At 38.9% G+C, this 18636-nt stretch overlaps 1 protein-coding gene across 1 annotated transcript; it reads right to left on the minus strand.

Annotated features, from left to right (window-relative positions):
* Positions 1-1227: 1227 nt before the first annotated feature.
* LOC125906347 (saccharopine dehydrogenase-like oxidoreductase) lies at positions 1228-18463 on the minus strand. The gene is made up of 12 exons (XM_049604965.1): positions 18110-18463; positions 15552-15664; positions 13675-13755; positions 12023-12152; positions 11836-11885; positions 11470-11600; positions 10241-10358; positions 9585-9704; positions 9375-9431; positions 7636-7747; positions 5282-5363; positions 1228-2759 (listed from the first exon to the last, which is right to left on the minus strand). Exons 1-12 carry the CDS (start codon positions 18306-18308, stop codon positions 2669-2671), a joined length of 1284 nt encoding a protein of 427 aa, XP_049460922.1. The 5' UTR covers positions 18309-18463; the 3' UTR covers positions 1228-2668.
* Positions 18464-18636: the final 173 nt, after the last annotated feature.

Below are 18636 nucleotides of genomic sequence, written 5' to 3' on the forward strand. Positions count from 1 at the left end.
GAAGGCATCCACCTCCCTGCAGCACATACTCTCCACAGCTGAGGACATCGGCTGGCAGTTCCCACACAAGTACCTATCATACAAAAAATTATCAGGACATCCTCTCTCTCTCTCTCTCTCTCTCTCTCAATGTTGTGATGTGAACACAGTGTTATACATCGTTAGCTGTCCTTAGCTAACGCTGGTCGCTCACCAAGAGGCCGTTTACACGTTGCCGGCTATTTTCATAAACGGACATTTCACCGTCTCCGTTTTCAAAGAGATCTTCGTTTACACTTACCCGTGTATATATACACAAAAGCATGCCAAACCTGTATCCATTGTCACCATAGCAACATAGGTCGCACTTTTGACACAGGCGCAAGTTCCGGTGCATACTGTGACGTCGGCTGCCTATAACTCCGTTTATCTCCGTTTACATGCAAACGCGCAACCGGAGTTTTCCAAAAGTTTTTAGAAAGACTCATTTTCAGAGGAGAAATCTCCGTTTGTGTGTAAACGAAGGGCACAAACAAAGGAAGATGTCTCAAAATCACCGTGTACGTGTAAACGGCCTCCAAGACACCTGCCCAGTTCTCCACTGGTTCTCCTCACACCACAGCTCTATTTCTTTCCTGTGGCCGTTATTTCTCCTAACCCTGATCTGTTCCTGGTCTCTTGGACGCCTAGCAGGCTCATAATTATAAGCCTGTGGGCCGTCGTACGCACATGAATGTACATTTTCAACCTCCTCAGTCTCAAAACTAGTACTGGGATCCATGTTTATTAATGTTACACTCAATCAAACTTGGCCGGCCGGATTCCCTTACGCATCGTCATTTCCGGTTAGTGGTTTTTTTTTTAGATGCGGAAGCAAAATTCTCTCCCCAAAACGCCCCCAAAAGTCACTGTAGTGTGTATATGTTTTTTGTTTTTTGTTTTAATCGAGTTTATACATCATTTTCCTACACATTTATTCACCATGGTCTCCAACCTGCAAGTTGGGCTTTAAGCTCTGATGTTCTTGTAATTGCACATGGTGGGTGTGCCGCTGGCAAACAGCATGTTCCATTTAGATGTGGGATCATAGACTATAAAAATAAGTGGGATCGCCATTATTATTCTGGTTTTAGGTGTATTCTTAGGACATGTATACAGTGTTTTTGGAATATGTGTCTCAGTTTTTTTTAATTCTCAGAATGTGTCTATACAAAGGAAATGCATGATAGAAAAGAGAAAGACACAAGATTTCTTTCTATTAGCACAGTTCCTTTTATTTATGAGGCCCAAATAAAGCAAAGCACACCGAAAAAAAACCCAACCTCAAAAACTTTCTTGTCACGTGCACATGATGCTCGCACACTCAGACGTGAAAAACAAGGACTGAGATCAACATCACTTTGTGGATAAATCAATTCCAGTCCATAGGAGCGACAAACTTCTAAAGATTAAAAAAAAAAACAACCTAAAACTTTCCACACACTTGTTAACAAAACATCAGAGACAGCTCATTCTGTCTCATGGAATAACTCATGCTGTTTCGTGCACTAGAAACTAGAAACATTTTTCTGACGAGGCTCAAAAGTAAACATCTGGATCGGTGAATTGTTGCAACATTCAGCTACAAAAAAAGATTCAAGAAAGTAGGATGATTTAGTGATAGTCCAACTGTTAACTGTCGAAAACAAAGCAATCTGGATTTTTAGCTAACAGGCCAAGCCAGGAAAGGCAAGCATGTACGTGCACACACATACATACACGCACACACACTCAGCAGGTTTCTATTCTCTGTTGACAGCTTTACTCCACTGAACCAGAACACGTACAGCTGCCATGTTACTGCTACTTAAAGAGTAAAGTCCTTGTGCATCTGAAGCTACTGTATGTCACAAGGACAACACTTATAAAGATTGTATAACTTTACGTTTCTAAAACACTTAGAGCTGATGCTTTTTAACACTGTTTGCTACATTTGTAATGATGTAGATTTCAACCTACAATACAAATCCACAACAATGATCCATATGACACATGGTCCAGGATCACTACATTAATGCTATCAAGCTGTTATCCTGCTTTACAGTAGCTATTTTATTTGACAGGTTGTTAAGAGAACATGATTTGTTGTCGAGCTAGCTGTTGTTGTGTAGGTAAATACCAATACCAATGTCACAAATGTCACAAACCAATCTTTGGTATGATAAAAGTGCCATCTACACATTTTCTCTTGTATCACCTGATAGTAAAAAGTGGTAGGGAGAGACTAGTAGTAAACCATTTTCTGTCCAATAAGGTTCAAATATGAATAATAATTACATAAATCCTGCCCAGAGCTCTCCTTTCATTAGTGATAATCCTGTTAGTGTAAATCCATTTACACACATCTGTGCTTTGACTGTCCTTGGTTGGGAAACGCTGCTGCAACTGTGCTATTTGTCTCACAAGCAGAGTAAATACTACATTCAAGCCAAAGAAAGACAAGTGGCAAGTTTCAGACCAAATAAAAAAGATAAATGCTGAAGGTACCATCAAAAAGGTGTTAGAACTTAATCTGAACGTGCACTCCATCTCAGGCCATTGCGGGATGAAGTAGCTCTCCTCTAAAGTCGTAAACTTCCCAGTTGTTATTATGCATATTAGTAAGTGCTGAGAAAAACCTGGAGTACGGCATCAGGGAGGGGGACAAATTTTAGATGACAGAGAACTGGATGCCATGTTTGTTGAGACGGTCGATCAGTGTGGTTTTAGCAAAAGCAGCTCCTGGGGTGTACACTCCTCCCCTGGAAAGGAAGGACAAAAAATTAATTTAATACATACAGTATGTTTTAGGAATTTTATCAAATGACATCCAGGGAATTCATCAATGTTAAACCACATTTTTTGGGGGGGCTTAAAAAGAGATATATTTTCATAGAAACTCTGCACAGTATCAGTGCTGTAGCAACATTTGTTGCATGATGATCAAATGTAGCTACGCTCAGTCTCACTTCCTAGAAGAGCTTTTATGTTGGTATTTTATTTGACATTACCACATTTTCTGTTTTTAGTCTATTAAATTAAACAGCATGAACACATTAAATTGCCATTTGGTTTTTCGTAGATTATCAATCATCTAATTCCTGTAGGACGAAGCGTAAATGTCATTTTATATGGACTAACAAAATGGATTGACAAACTTTGTTCTCATAAAACTTAAAGGGTTAGTTCTGATCTTTTGAAGTGGAGCTGTATGAGGTACTTATCCATACTCAGGATATTACATATAGTAGTTGTTGATTGACATGCTTCCAGTTTGGAAAAGCATGCTGGAGTTCAACACCAAAGCTAAACAATGTACTGCTGTGGATGGGGGGATGTCAACTTTCACTTTTACTCCTCCACATTTCCTAAATAAAATGAATACTTTCACTCCAGTACATTTCTCCTAAGCAGTGTAGTTACTAAAAAAAGGGAAAGAATAGAGGAAGGAATGAGAAAGGAAGGGACAGGCAGACAAATAAATGAATGGGAGGTTGGGAAAAAATGGATTTTGTTCTTTAAAGGGCCAGTGTGTAAAATGGGTTGAAAACAGTGACATCAGTGGTCAAATTCTAGATTGCAGGGCTCACTCGCTCACCCCTCCCGTCGGGTAAATGACGGTGGCCTCGTAGGGACAAAAAGCCTTGCGCACAAGTTTTTCAGGAGTAGGTCTATCTAGCGACGAGGTGAATGTTTATTTAGAAATCTAAACCATGTTACGATATTGTAATGAATCCCTCACGAGCAGGAGACCAGAGGAGCGTTCGGGAAAAAGGCCCATTTATTTGAGCACTCCAGAAACTCCGGTAACACTCCACTCCATCCCAAACTCTGACTCTTCTAGCGTAACAGACACACTTCATAACTTTACACACATACTCGTTTACCATACCGAGTGGGGACCCCCTCCCCTCTCTGCTCCACCAATCTCCAGCCCGCACACTGACTGACAGCGTAGCCGGTAAACAGGGCTCAGCTGTTTATTTAGCCTAGCGATATCTCCGGACTATAGTAGCTGCAATGGACAACTTTGAACGCGATTTTGAAGAGTTTCTTGTAGCAGACACAGACCCAGAGCCATACCTGTTTGAGCCGGAGCATACAGATGATGCTGAGCGGGCGAGAAGAGAGGCTGAATGCACAGAATGGGATTCGGTGCTACTGCTACCATCGTTGGGGAGATATATCATCAGGAGGAAAAGCGCCGCAGAGAGTGCATCACAAGGAGTGAAGTTGCGTCTTCTTTTCCTCGCAGATGACGGTTCAGGGTCATTCTCTCCCGTTGTGTGGTAAGTGTGGTCCATTCGCAAACTTTATAACTAAAAAACCTTTTCACTACTCTCTATCAACGAACTACTAACACTCTGCTGTTTCTTCCTCCTTCTTCCTTCCTTCCGCTGTCTTCGTTGGTTCATTTATACACGCGAAACGCGTTCTCTGGCTGGCTGGATTGTCCGTTCAGTCTGCCGTACATACATGGCGGTGCAAGATGGTGACCTCTCTAAAGCAAGGCCCTTGATATATATATATATATATATATATAAATATATAAATATATATATATATACATATATATATAAAAGCATAATTATAAGGCTACGAAAACCAAACAAATTTTTATAGCGATCATACACTTGTATAAACATATTAATGGGTAGAATATTCAGATTCAGATTCAGATTGACAATAAACCATGCCAAATATTACACACTGGCCCTTTAAATCCTTTAAGTTATGAAAAAGACCTTAGTTTTTAGCTGTAACATACACTCCATTTTTAAGGCGGTTTGCATGTTACAAATAAATAAACTTCCTAATTCTCCAAATTCTGACCGCTTGCTTTTTTTATTAACAGCATTTACTTGTACTTTTACTTTCAATACTTGAGTACACCTATTATAAAATGACTCTCAATACTTTTTATTCACCATCTCATCTTCCACTGCTTAAACTGATGTTTTTTTAGGTGGGACCTTGGGGGCATGATGACTTCCATCTATTGTAGGTAATACACTGACTATGGATAAGTACCCCAAACAACCCCACTTCAAAAAATGTGAGCTACTAAACAAGAGCCTGGAACCAAACACATGGGCTCGACCTGGGAAAGATAAATTCTCTACATGTGTGGCTCAGGTATCAGGTCTCACATTGACTCATCTGGGAAGACTGCTCAAATACACAGAGATTAACTTGGAGAGGAGCAAAAAAAGAAGTGCAAAGTGACAAGTTGATTTAATAGTTCATGTTGTGTAGACAGTAGATTTGGCTTGTGATAACTCACGTCTTGGGCAGGGCTGTGGGTTCGTTGAGGATCGTTAGAGCAGCCTGTACCATGGCAATGGGCGTGGCCACATATCCACACTCTGAGTAACAACAGACAGACAATTAAATAACCAGTAGACACAACAAGTAAAGGTATTGAGCTGGCAAGACTGAGTACTTAGGATAATCTGCCTCATTTCACATCTTGGACAGAACAGATTTAAGTATCAAATACAACTGGCCTTACACCAAATGACTTTTTCAAGCGATTTCACTACCGCAGGCAAATTGACATTGTTGGAATAAAATCACTGATGTGAACACTGTCAACAAATGACAGCTGCACTCTCCAGAACCCTCCTGGATACTTGCACTTTTTTGCTGACATGTTTGTGAAAAATAATTAGTTATTGTGCTTTATTGAATTCTACAGTTTATATCAGTGAATGAGGCTCAGTGGGTCTCATTCATGAAAAGTGAGTAAATCTGTGTGTAGATTTGCACATAAAAGCCGACTCTACTAAAAACCTACTCCAGATTCAGGAATGCCATGGGAAACTCAGATTTGATCGTAAACACGTGTGTATGATCATGAATGCCAATCCATCGTAAAGTGACAGCGCGCTCCCGGTAATCAGCAATTAGCATAAATCCCCGCCCATGAATAGCCAATGACCACCATATAAGGGGGTGTTGGTGCATCCAGTCGACCTGTCAGTCATGGCGCAAAGAAAGAAAGACAGAGAAAGAAAAAAGAATTTTTCCGAAGAGGAGATCGAAATAATTTTGGGTGAAGTGGACTTAAGAAAAAACATTTTATTTTCTTCAGTTAGTAGTGGTGTGACAGCGACAGGCAAAGCGAAGGCCTGGAGGGAGGTAACAGATGCTGTTAATGTTGTCTCCGTGGTACAAAGAACCATGTCAGAGGTGAAGCGTAAATGGTTTGATATGAAACTGGAGGCAAAGAAACGCATAAGCACACACACAAAAAAAATACAGCGGTCACCAAACAAAGATTAATTTGTGGGGTTTTGAATGAAGTGGGAACGGGAAACCAGAGATGTTTTGTGCGTAATGAATAAACTCTATATCAGTGATGGCTGTCGGAATGTAGAGCTATTTAACATTTATTTTAACAAATGATATGGATAACATATAGCCTACAGCAGTTTTGCATGCATCGTCTTCAAATTATTTGAATCTTAATAGCCTAAAGCTGTTTTATACAACGTAAATTAAACATTTTTCAAATCAGATTTATTCATTCAAATGATCAAAAAGCCACTGCTGCCCCTGCTGCCCCTGCTGAACCCAGGCACCAAGGCCGAAAAGGCTGTGATCCGGCTGTCCTTACGGATATTTTTATTATCATCATTCAACATGTAGAAAGAACGTGTAATCTATTGAGTCAATTTACATAGATAATTCACAATCATGAACCTAATCTGGGTCTTAAACCTGCTACTTGCCAACTAATTTAACTAAATGTGTTATATTTTTAATATTTTGTCATGTTTAGATTACGTGTTTCAAAGACATCTGTGTATTGTGTACATAACAGAGCGCAGTACGAGTTAAAATTGTAATTTCCAATAGTGACAAGCAATATTTATGTGCTTTACTAAATTTACACAAGCACTACAAATGGTCAGGAGCAGGAGTAGATTTTGTTAGTAGCTACGAAAAGATCGGAGCTACTAAAATATTGATGAATGCAGACATGCACATACATTTCCGTCTGCGAACAGTTTACACACAAATTCCTTCTGCTCATGTTTCATGAATGAGACCCATTGTCTTTAGATTTGAGTCTTTTCAAAGTTCTCTAGGGCGGCACGGTGATGTGGTGGTTAGCACTCTTGCCTCACAGCAAGAGGGTTGCCGGTTCGATCCCGGGCGTGGGAGCCCTTCTGTGTGGAATTTGCATGTTCTCCCCGTGTCAGCGTGGGTTCTCTCCGGGCACTCCGGCTTCCTCCCACAGTCCAAAGACATGCAGATTGGGGACTAGGTTAATTGATAACTCTAAATTGTCCATAGGTGTGAATGGTTGTTTGTCTCTATGTGTCAGCCCTGTGATAGTCTGGCGACCTGTCCAGGGTGTACCCTGCCTCTCGCCTGATGTCAGCTGGGATAGGCTCCAGCCCCCCCGCGACCCTCAAGAGGATGAAGCGGTTAGAGGATGAATGAATGAAAGTTCTCTAGCGTACAAACATGGTTGCTGTTCATATTAATGTACAGATATTATTTCACATTTTGTTCCTGCGTTCATGGAGGGCTTAAAATATTTCAAGCCAAACCGTTAAAGGGGAAACCTAAGTATCTCTTGCTCACATTGAATTCATGCTCTTGTATTATATTAGGATTTTCAGTTACCTGGTCCCTGAACCAGTGTGCGGATCTTGGCATTAGGTTTTCCCTGGGAGGGGTCCTGTTCCTCTGTGTAGCCCTCTCCGTAGAAAGCAAACTGGAAGGATGAAGCCTCCATCTAATACACACATGGACACATACACGACACTTATCAGGAAACAGAGAATCTTCCAAACAAATAAAATATTTATAGGCAATGCCACATGATGTATGCTCAAGCAAACATTCTTTATTCTTTCTTTACAGTCTTTATAAACCATGATTTCTTATTGTGCCTGTGTGTTTCATCAAACTGTAGCCCCAATACTGAAGAAACTTTTGTACATTTAAACCTATTGCAAATTATGTAGTCCATCACTGTTTTTTTTTCAAAAACTGTAAAACTTCTGAAACCTATCTCCTCCCACAATTTTTGCTCAATTGACACCAAACTTGCTACAGAGCATCTTCAAACTGTCCTACACAAACAACCCACACAGATTTTTGATTTATCAAAAATTGAGCCTACAGTGCATCAAAATGTTTGACTGTAAACGGTATTGTAAACATATACTTGCAAATTCATGCTAAATACATTTTCAATGTTCATTAAAAAATGACAAAATTTTGGAGTCATGGTAGATGATGTTTGGAAAATATCAGAATTGTATCTCAAAAACTGTTTTTTTTGGTTGTTTTTTTTACAGCATTTTGAATTTCGTTCTCATGCGAACAATTGGAGTCAATGCAAAAATGGCATTTTTAAACATCAGTTTTTCACTTATGGAGCCAATAAATCATTGTTAAAAACAAATTACCAACATCTCCATGCTGTCTAGATGCAATTTGTGTATTTTCGGATTTTTGTCTTAATAACTGAATTTTTGACAGCCGTTTGAAATCTGCCTTTACACACTAACAGCTGCTGTCTTGCACACAGGTGAATGGCTTAGTCAATTTGTGAAGCTACATGTGACATTTCTGTTTGCCAATTAGCTCAGTGAGATAGAGGATGGTTCCTGGTGTTGAAGATTGTGAGTTCAAGCCTCAGCTCGTGCAACATTTCCATATGAGAAATCTACTCAAACTTTTCATAAAGGTCCAGTCCCATGCCAGATCTCCTCAACTGGAAACAGAAGACAATAGTCCTGATGGTGGCACTACAGCAAGCCTCTAAATTTCAAAACTTTGAAAATTCATAACAAATCAACCATATGTGCTACAGCTTTGGAACTTTCACTTTGAAATTTGCTTTTCCATGGCATGGATGGCTACTGTCTGGCACCCTGACCTATCCAATAGCTACTTTTACATTTTAAAAAATGTTTTCATCTTTGTCACCATGGATAATGATTAGCTTTAAGCTAGATCAGGCCAGTTTGTTCATAATTGCTAGCAGTTAATGTTATTCTTACTTTCTTGTTCTTGAGTTTTTTCTTTCCTTTGTATATTATGAGTCTGATCACTTCAGCCACTCATCCACAATTTGAAGGGCATGCCATAATTATATGATGTAACTTCTATGTTGTGATATGCTTTGTTTTAGTGTGTGTATTGCTCAGAATTGCCTAATTTTGCCTAAAATCGCCCGGCCCCGACCATTGCTGCACAGTAGCTATAATCTTTTATTTGGACCCTGAATCTGTAATAAAGTTTTGAGTTAGTTAAGCATACTTTACTAACTAAACTAAATTGATTTGTTTACATATGCATGACCAGAACCACCAGAGAGCATTTATGGAATGTATAAACCTGATTCACTTTACCTGCTTTCTCGTTGGTCCAGCCTTGGAGAACACTCCAAAGGAGAAGAACTCTGGGTACTGAGAAGAATAAGTGCAAACAACAGATGATCATAAGCACCAAAACATTTCACAATACATATGTATACATCTTTGTTTCAATAATAGGTAGAATACTCAGTTTTCATCAGATGTGAAGTGTAAATTGAATTATGTCCTGTCATGTTTGTTTACCTTGATGAGCAGGTTGCGTCCAAAACTGAACTTGACTAAGAACCAGAACAACATGCCAGCAAACATCATCTTGATAACGTTGCCAATACCTCCAACTCCTGCATACGCTCCATACTGAACCTAAAGTCAACAATGACAGATTCTTTTTGTAGCAGAGGCTGTAATATCCACGCTGTGTCCACATTGGTGCCATCTTAGCCTGAAAACATAACTGTTGAGGAAGTGTTGCTGCACATTGTGATGACTCTTGGAAGTAATGAAAAATTGTCAAAAGCCACATCTCATATGAATCACCAAAACATAGACCCATTCAAAAATATTACTGTCCAAAGAAAGAGGAGATGAAATCTAATTTCTATGTCCAATACAAAAAAAGAAAAATATTGGTTAGCAGCATGTCTTTCATTAGTCCTAATTTGTCCAGATAAACATGCTCAGTGGAAAATCCTGGTTAAAACAAGCATTTTCAAAACCAGCTTTGCCCAAAAACATAAAAGCATAATTGGTCAAATCTAAAATTAGACACATCACCAAAGTCTTCATGATGGGTCTCTATAAGAATAATCTATTAAGAATTTGTTTTACAAATGACTGATTAAAGGAAAATAAATGCAAAAGAAGTGCAAGTAAAGAAAACACAGAAATGAAAGACTGACCGGTTTGGCCTCGTGTTCCTCCACCAGGAAGCGCTGAGTTCTCTTCACAACGGAAGGATCAGAGCCCATGAACGGCACCGTGTACTGCTGGATCTCATTACTGAAGAATAAAGCTCCCCTGCAAATACACACACAAAGAAACATCCTGAGAAAGCACATTTTGAATGACGTGAAAGCATGCATGGCACACTGTAGTACATGTGTCTAAGGGCCAGAATTTTTCTATACAATATATACATTTAGACCTAATTAACCTCTTATTGTTAAATAATTTCACTAATAAGTGTTTGATAATTTCATAAAATATTTAAATATAAAAAAAGATCAAGCACAACAAAAAGCTTAATATATGTTTTTTTAGATGCTATGCAATTCAAAGATATTGCCTTTTTTTTTCAAACTGGTTGCAGTTGACTGGATTTGTTTCAGTTATGAGGTGCTTGGGGCAGATATGTTTTGCAGGCTGTGACATATAGGCATAGAGCAGCTCTGTGCAGGAGTGTGTGTTCAGTCGCACCCCATACTTCTTGCCTTGCTTTTGACAACATACAGATCTCTATGGCCTGCACTCTCTCACACAGCCGTAAACATTTTGGCTGCCTGTCCCAGACGCCATGAAATTTTATATTTTAGAAAACAGAATAGAGGCAATGGTCTGGAAACACAAATATTTTTCCATTCTCTAAGTTCTTATTTTTCCATACTTAATCAAGACCTGTAGATTACTAAAATCATACTGTGTAGGAACTCTGAAAGATCCTCATCCAACACGCTCCAAATGTGATAGATGGAGACAAAATCCACAGTGCTTGTTTCTGAGCAAACTTTATCTGAACAGTCTGAGTTAGGCAAAATATCAAGAGAGTATCTTTCTAAGTTGTAGTCTTTTGAGTGTAAAATTTCCCTTTTGTGTTTCTTCAGTGTTTTCGTACTGTTGTTTTAAGACAGACTTAAAAAACTGTAAACCTATCCTCTAAGAACAGGATAAGTTCCAACAACAGCCTTGCATATTAACATACATTCTCAAAAAGGGGATTTCAAATGTGTAGATCAGCCAACATTTTACTCTGAATGTAAACTTGGAATGTTGCTCTGAATGGAAACATACTGTACACTAAATAATATTTATTCACCAAGTTCGCTGAACTGGCTGTGCAAGTACCTTTGACGAAAGGTAACGGATTTGATTTGTTTTGGAAATAGCTAAAAGGCACTCCTACTCTTCGTACCTGCGTTTAAGCTTCGAGCCAACAGTAGGGAGAGGTTTGTGATTAAACTTCCTCCTGAGACTCTGGAGCTTCTGACTGTCGGCGAAACCGTAGACGGCTGACTGCCACGTGCCATCATGGATGCATCCACCCTGATCGAGGAAGACAGACAGACACACACAGATATATGAGAACATGAGGAGAAAAACATGACAGAGAGAATTAATTAAATGACAAAGGAGAATGTAAACAAGGAGAAAAACAAACACATTTAAGTGAAGGGTCTAGTTTGTAGGATATAGTAACATCTAGTGGTGAGGTTGCAGAACTGTAACTTGTGTACCAAGCATGCAGGAGAACTACTTGGACTTATAAGTAGCTACACACCTCCTCTCCTGAACTGACAGTCAGGAAGCTCTCCACTGCGGTCAGCGTACCTGTGGATGAGCACACATACACACATCATGTTGTGGCAGAGGCTAACATGACAATGAATAAATCATGAATAGCAACAGAAAGCGAGCAAGCGATCAGTGAATATTGTGTGTACGTTTGCAAATGAGTGTGTGCATACCCTTGAACTGGTCCCTGGTGTAGAGGACTCCCATGTCCGCAGGTATGGAGTCAAATCCACAGCTCCCGATGATGTAAACACCTTTGTCAGCTGCCTGGCTGCTGTAGTTCAACTGCATGCCCTCCAGAAACTGCATACACCCAGATAGAAACACAAACACACATGGAAATGTGTAGAAGCACAAATAAAAACACATACACAAGTGCTTTTTAGTCTGCCTGTTAAACAATAAATGGTTACTCTATATTATATACAATTCAACCATTTTTTGGAATTTTATCAAGGATAATTATGAAATTACGGTGAAGTTCTATCCTGAGGTGATGAAGGTGGTGGCTACTGTATGTAGCTTTCAGAGTGCCTTTAGGAACCAAGGCGCAGCCTCAGAACACACAGAAACTTGGGCTGTCAGAGTGACATGCTGTATTACACAGACTGGCATCTGACAGTGGGGGAAAACCGCTGTCATGCAGCCAAGTGAGAGATTATTTTGTCTAACAGGCTACAGCAGGCCTGTTCAGTTGGCGGCCCGTGGGCCACATCTGGCCCAGAAGGAACCTACGAGTGGCCCAGCATATATAAATCTACATATAAATCTCACACACACTTATATTTCGGCCTGACTGAACTTGTAACTGAGCAGCCCTGGGCTACAGCATGAAACCCAGCATGACTCCCATTTAATTTAATCACACAAGTTCAATGTTAAATCATCTGTAGGATAGATCCATACTATGCCCAATGACAACATGCAGGCACAGACACAAGATTTAAAGTCTTATTTAACTATTTTTAAAGTCAGAAATATAGATATCAAGCAAAATAAATAGTGTATAGAGGTCAGTTACTTAAATGAGTTTCATCTATATTGTTTACATTTTTAAATGTTATATGTTACAAGTTTAGAGGAGTCAGGTCTTTGGGAAAGGAGAGCATTTTTTTTTTTTAACTTTAAAGGTCCAGTGTGTCAGATTTAGGGGGAGTTAGTGGTAACTAAAGTGAGTGTTGCAGATTGCAACCAGCTGAAACTCCTCTGGGTTAGGATTCCTTCAGTGTTCATTATTCAGGAGGTTTTTCCACTGGGAGCCAAATTATCTGCTCTCTTCCTCTCCAAAACAAATGGACGAGGTAAAACCTTTAAAAAACTAAATAAACCAGTTTCAAAAAAAAATTTGTGTTTTTACAACACTGCTCGTCGTAGAACTACGTGGGTTAAGCAAAAACGCAAATGGCCCTGTTGAGAGCCAGTGTTTGGTTTGTCTGTTCTGGGCTACTGTAGAAATATGGCGGTGCAACATAACAGACTTCATGGATGAGGACCCACTCCCTACGTAGATATAAATATGCCATTCTAAGGTAAAAAAAATGCAACAATTCTTATTTTCAGGTGATTAAATACTAAAGAAAACAGTGGTTTTATATCATATTCAATTTCTGCAAATATATCTGCCTAAATCCTACATACTGGATCTTTAATTAACTTTATTTATTAAATTTAAAGCATGTATTGCATTCATAAGTGTAAGATTTAGGTCCCACAACAGGAAAGAGGAAAATTAAAAAACACTGCCCTGTAATGCTCTTACAGTATATGCAGTGATTAATGTTGTGCACACACTATTATAAATAAATACAGCACTATGGGCACATACCTGAGGCTCTCCACTGATGTCGATATGGTGGGCTCCATTCTCCACACAGGCTTTGACCACTGGTTCTCCATAGAACCTGTACTATAAACACACAAACACACACACAAATAAATTAATACACTTTATTAATTTGTCCTCCTTTCTCTCCTAATTTGCTCAATGGCTGATTCACAATCAACTACAGTTCTTGTCACTGCTACATCCCTGTGCTGGTCTGAAGCTCCTCCAAGTGTTTGCTTTTTAATGTGCCCCAGAGTTTGACAGATCTGGGAAAAACTGCATTTTCCTACTCTGCACCTTGGGCATGGAATAATCTGCTAAAAGTTCTGAAACTAGAAACTTTTATGTCCATTGAAGAATTTAAGGGCATCATAAAGAAAGTGGTGATAGAATCATATGGTTGTTTTTCTTGAGAGGCCGCAGAAATAAATAGCTATTCCTCTGTTGTATATGATGTATTTTAATATGTTGTGATTTTGCACTGCTGCTACCTCGGCCAGGTCTCTCTTGAAAAGGAGAGTTTTGATCTCAGAGGGTCTTTCTAGTAAAATAAAAGTAAAATGAATAAATAAAACACAGCCACTTCTTTCTACCTATGAAGAAGAAAACTAGCACTTCTGATCATTTTTCTTTTTGATTAGTAAAAGAATAAAACTTGATCAGCCTCCGTTGACTCATACGATTATATGTTTATTCTACACAAATCTGATATTAAAGAAGCAATTGACACAACATGCATCAACACCTTCACCAAGAACTCAAAGAAACTTGCTCTGTCTCAGCTTTTATCTACAATGTCAAAACCAATTTACTCCCTTGCATATTACAGGACAACTGGACATCTCAAGGTCTTTCGCTTATCATTACTACTGGACAGCCTACTCCTCCACACATGAAGTTGGCCAAGTGTAAAGGTCATATGAGGCCCCTTAAGTTATGAAACCATGAAAATGCAAAAACATATTTCTTCATTTCTAATTAATTTTTCTGACTCAACCTGCTGCAGCAACAACCCGTGTGACATGATCCCTCACTGGCTTTCCACACAGACACACTGCAGCTGCAGATTCCAGCTCTCCCGGCAAATCCGGTTTAACTTGTTCCTTGTACTGTCATGCGTTTCATATACACATGTTCAATATTAAGTGTAAGTCATATGATTCATGTGATTCTTATGAGCTGGCATCTACCTGTGGTCTTTAACAGTAATCCTCATTTGTTTAATTTTGTTTCAAGTTACACTGCACAGTCCAACTTGAAGAGTGAGGTACATTCTTCCTTTGAAACACTCCTTGTTCTTGTTCCTGTTCTTTAGACTGTTATGTAAGACGTGGAGTTTATGGAATACGCTGTTGTCTTTTGCACGTTGATAATACCAGATTTATTACATTTTTACTCACACAGGAAAAGCTGAGTGGCTTTGCATTGTCAATATTAAAAACACTGAAAGTGAAAAGAAAGACAAGACAGTCCATCTGCTTTTGGCTTAAACTGTGGGTCTCTGTTTCAACCAAGCTGGTAAAGTGGAAGAATTTGGCTTAAAACAAGAACCTGAATGATGCACAGGAGGCAAAGCAGTGCTGGAAACCTACTTTCCATTCTGACTTTAACACAATACGGCTTATTGTGTGCTGTAAGTCAGTGGCCTTCATTGTGTAAATGAAGGCTGCTCTGTGTGTGTGTGAGAGAGAAAGAGACAGAGGAAGAGAGGAACAGAAAAAAACAGGGATACGCTGAGCTACACTGATGCCAAAGAGAGATGCCAACATGCCGATGTTGTGAGACCATGAGAGGAAAAAAGTAGTCGGTCATGGATGGGCGCAAGTTTTGTGTGTTAAGGAAACATTATCACAGGCGCAGTGTGACAGTCTACTTACAGGCCCCACGCAGTTGAGGACGATCACAGCCTGTTTGCACATGGCTGCCAGGGAGTCTGGTTCTTCTACATCTGCCACAAGGATGTCCACCTCTGACCTCAGCTCAGGCTTACCTACACGCACACACGCACACACACTTTGTAAGGGTGGGTGCTGTAGCTTATTTCAATACAAATGTTTGGAATACAATTCTCCCACAACGGTCTTCATGGTTCACACAATTAAAGATATTCATGATTCCCAGGTTTGAGTGTGTGTACACTGTAAATAAAGGAGGAACAACCCACAACAGGCTACAAGTGCACAAATGAAATTTCTTGTTTTTGAACTTTTATACCTTTTTAAATGTACTTTAGATGCCAATGATTAGACGTCTACATAAGGACGGAACGTGCAAAAACTATATAAGCTGTTTTTAAATGTGCCACTGTAACTGTTTGGGGCACATTTCTGTTTCAAACTTTTCAGTGTTGACTGAACAAATAGACTAGCTAACTTGCCAGGCTGTGTGTGCTGTAATGGACGAGGATTGTACAGTGAGCAGGTTTGTTCCGTCAGCTGTTGCACACTCCCTGAGGAGAAAGCCGCAGAGGAGGGGACAACAGAATAACTATCTAATCCTCTGGAAACTCACATTACTATCATGACAGCAGAATAGCTCCCTGGTCTTGATCGAGGGATGGGCTTTATTTTCCATGTTTAGAGCGTTGCATGGATACAAATCGTAAACCTGGAAAATTACAGGCATACTAAATACATGTATGCTGCTATTCAGTAAACATTTGCTATTTGCTGCTATTCAGTAAACATTTCTTTCATGTTCTTTCTTTCTTTCTTTCAAACATTCACATATTAATTGCATTTGGGGGAATTATATTTCTATTTCTGTTAGAGCTGAAATGATAAGTCAATTAACTGATTAGTCAATAAACAGATAAATGAATTGTATTTTTTATATTTGATTAACCATTTAAGTTGTTTATGAAGCAAAAGGCAAAAAGTTTACAGGATAAAGTTTTTAAAAAGGCAGAACTTCCTGTTTTTCTCCATTTTGTGAAACTGTAACCTCGATATTTTTGACTTTTGGGCTTTTGGTGAATGTGGACTCTGATGAGGGTAATTGTGATGGGCACTCTCTGTCATTTTCTTCCATGAAATAGACATTAATATTAATAATAATAATACTGTTTATATAGCACCTTAAAAGAGTTTACAAAGTGCTTTGACAATCAAAACAATGCAGAAGCAAGAAACCCCAGAGGCAATATGTCAGTAGAAACTAAACTATAATGCTGAAACAAGGCCAAACAAAAATACAGATAAAATTAAACAAGAGATCAGATGCAAAAACCTGTTGCAAAGAAGACAGATGAGAAATAAAAAATAAAAAAAAACAAAACATACCAATAAAAGTAAATACAATAGAAGAATAAAAGCATCAACACAAATCATTATTGCAGGATCAAGATAGAATAAGAAGATAATAAAAAAGATAAGAGCCGACATCACATAAAGGCAAGTCTGTAAAAATGGGTTTTAAGAGGTGATTTAAAAGAAGTGACAGATTCTGTGAACCTTCTCTCCTCTGGCAAGCCCTTCAAAACTCAAGGAGCCCTAAATTAGCTAGATAGAAAATGAATTCATTTAAAAAAACATGTACATATTGTTAGTAAAATATAATAAAACTAATCATTAGTTGCAGACCTATTTTCTGTCTTTGGAGTAGTCAAATGAAATGTATGCTGTTCAGAGAAAGCTGATTACAAAAGACTATGTCAACTAAAACTTAGATTGGTTAATCATTTACAGTATCAGGTAGAAATATCAACCATTTGGTGCTTACAGTTTCAGCAAGGCACAGTTTCCTGCTACAGTACATGTTCAAGTTCATGATTTTGGCTAGATTAAGTTAGCAAATATAGACAACAGGGGTGGGGCAGTATTTTTGTGTACTAATATTGTAAGTCTTGATTTTTTAAATATAAAATATTGATATTACAAATACAGATGAATCTTTTGGTGGCCTGTGAGAATAATAAAATCTTTAGCCTTTTCAAGACACTAGAAACAACCTGCTGCACTAAAAATGTTTTGCTGTGAGATGAACAGGCTGAAAACTTTATTTTTTAGATAAAAGATTTTAAAAAATGTATCCTTTCGGGACATAATTTGCATAAAATTTAACAGAGTAAAAGATTGAATGCATAATTATTTTAGTGATGTGATTACATTATCAATTGCAACCAACAATAATAGCAGTTATTTAATTTATATGGTCAACTTTTGTTGCAACATCGCTTGTACTTTGGAGTTCAATCACATCTTAAGGGTAAAAGTGTTAAACTGATTATTATCAGCAGGTCCAACGTGGATAGATTAGTCATCCTGAGTCGGGGTTAAGCAATTTCCCTTTGCCTCAGAAACCCATGGTATGCTTGTACAATCAGTACAATCAACTACAGTATCCTTTCATTTAACTTCACCTCTGTTGAACAGATTAATTGTGAAGCTGTCCCTGCTTCAGCACGCACAACTAATGCAATCGTTGAGATACATACTGAGGACTCCGGCGGCCTGCTCCAGAACTTTTTCTAGCTTCTGCTTGCTCCTGCCTGCCACGGCCCACTTCAGGTTCCCTTTCGGACCCTCGGATACAGTCCGAGCCACCTCCTCCACCACAAACTGTCCCGTGAACCCAGAGGCTCCGAAGATAACCAGGTGGTACGGCCTGCTGGATGATGTCTCAATACGCGCCATTGTGACAGCACACAAGCTGGGGGAGCTCACTCACTGCGATACCTTCACCTCTGATGGACTGACAGGACTGCTGCATGCAGCTCTGACAGCGCTTCTTTGTCTACTTCCGTAGCAACATTATGCTAATATGCTAACAGATTTTAACAACAGCGGTAGTTTCTTTATCTTCCCAAACAACTGCATATAAAGAAAGTATGTTACGTTAAGAGTGTAACTGTGAGCAAATAATAGATTTATACAGTAATGCGCAAGCTTTACCAAACGTCTTTTTTTTTTAGATTTACATATTAGCAAAGATGCTCTGACGTCAGCGTGACAATTTCTTCGA

This window comes from Epinephelus fuscoguttatus, linkage group LG2 (genome assembly GCF_011397635.1).
Source record: "Epinephelus fuscoguttatus linkage group LG2, E.fuscoguttatus.final_Chr_v1".
Lineage (NCBI taxonomy): Eukaryota > Metazoa > Chordata > Actinopteri > Perciformes > Serranidae > Epinephelus > Epinephelus fuscoguttatus.

Bases quoted from the DNA above. Each gene is read 5' to 3' on its own strand.
- LOC125906347 (XM_049604965.1), bottom strand. From the start codon at position 18,308: ATGGCGCGTATTGAGACATCATCCAGCAGGCCGTACCACCTGGTTATC. The intron at 13,756-15,551 runs GTAAGTAGACTG...GTGTGTTTATAG, and splicing joins TCCTCAACTGCGTGGGGCCT to TACAGGTTCTATGGAGAACC. The intron at 11,601-11,835 runs GTGTGTAGCTAC...TTCCTCGATCAG, and splicing joins CTGTCAGTTCAGGAGAGGAG to GGTGGATGCATCCATGATGG.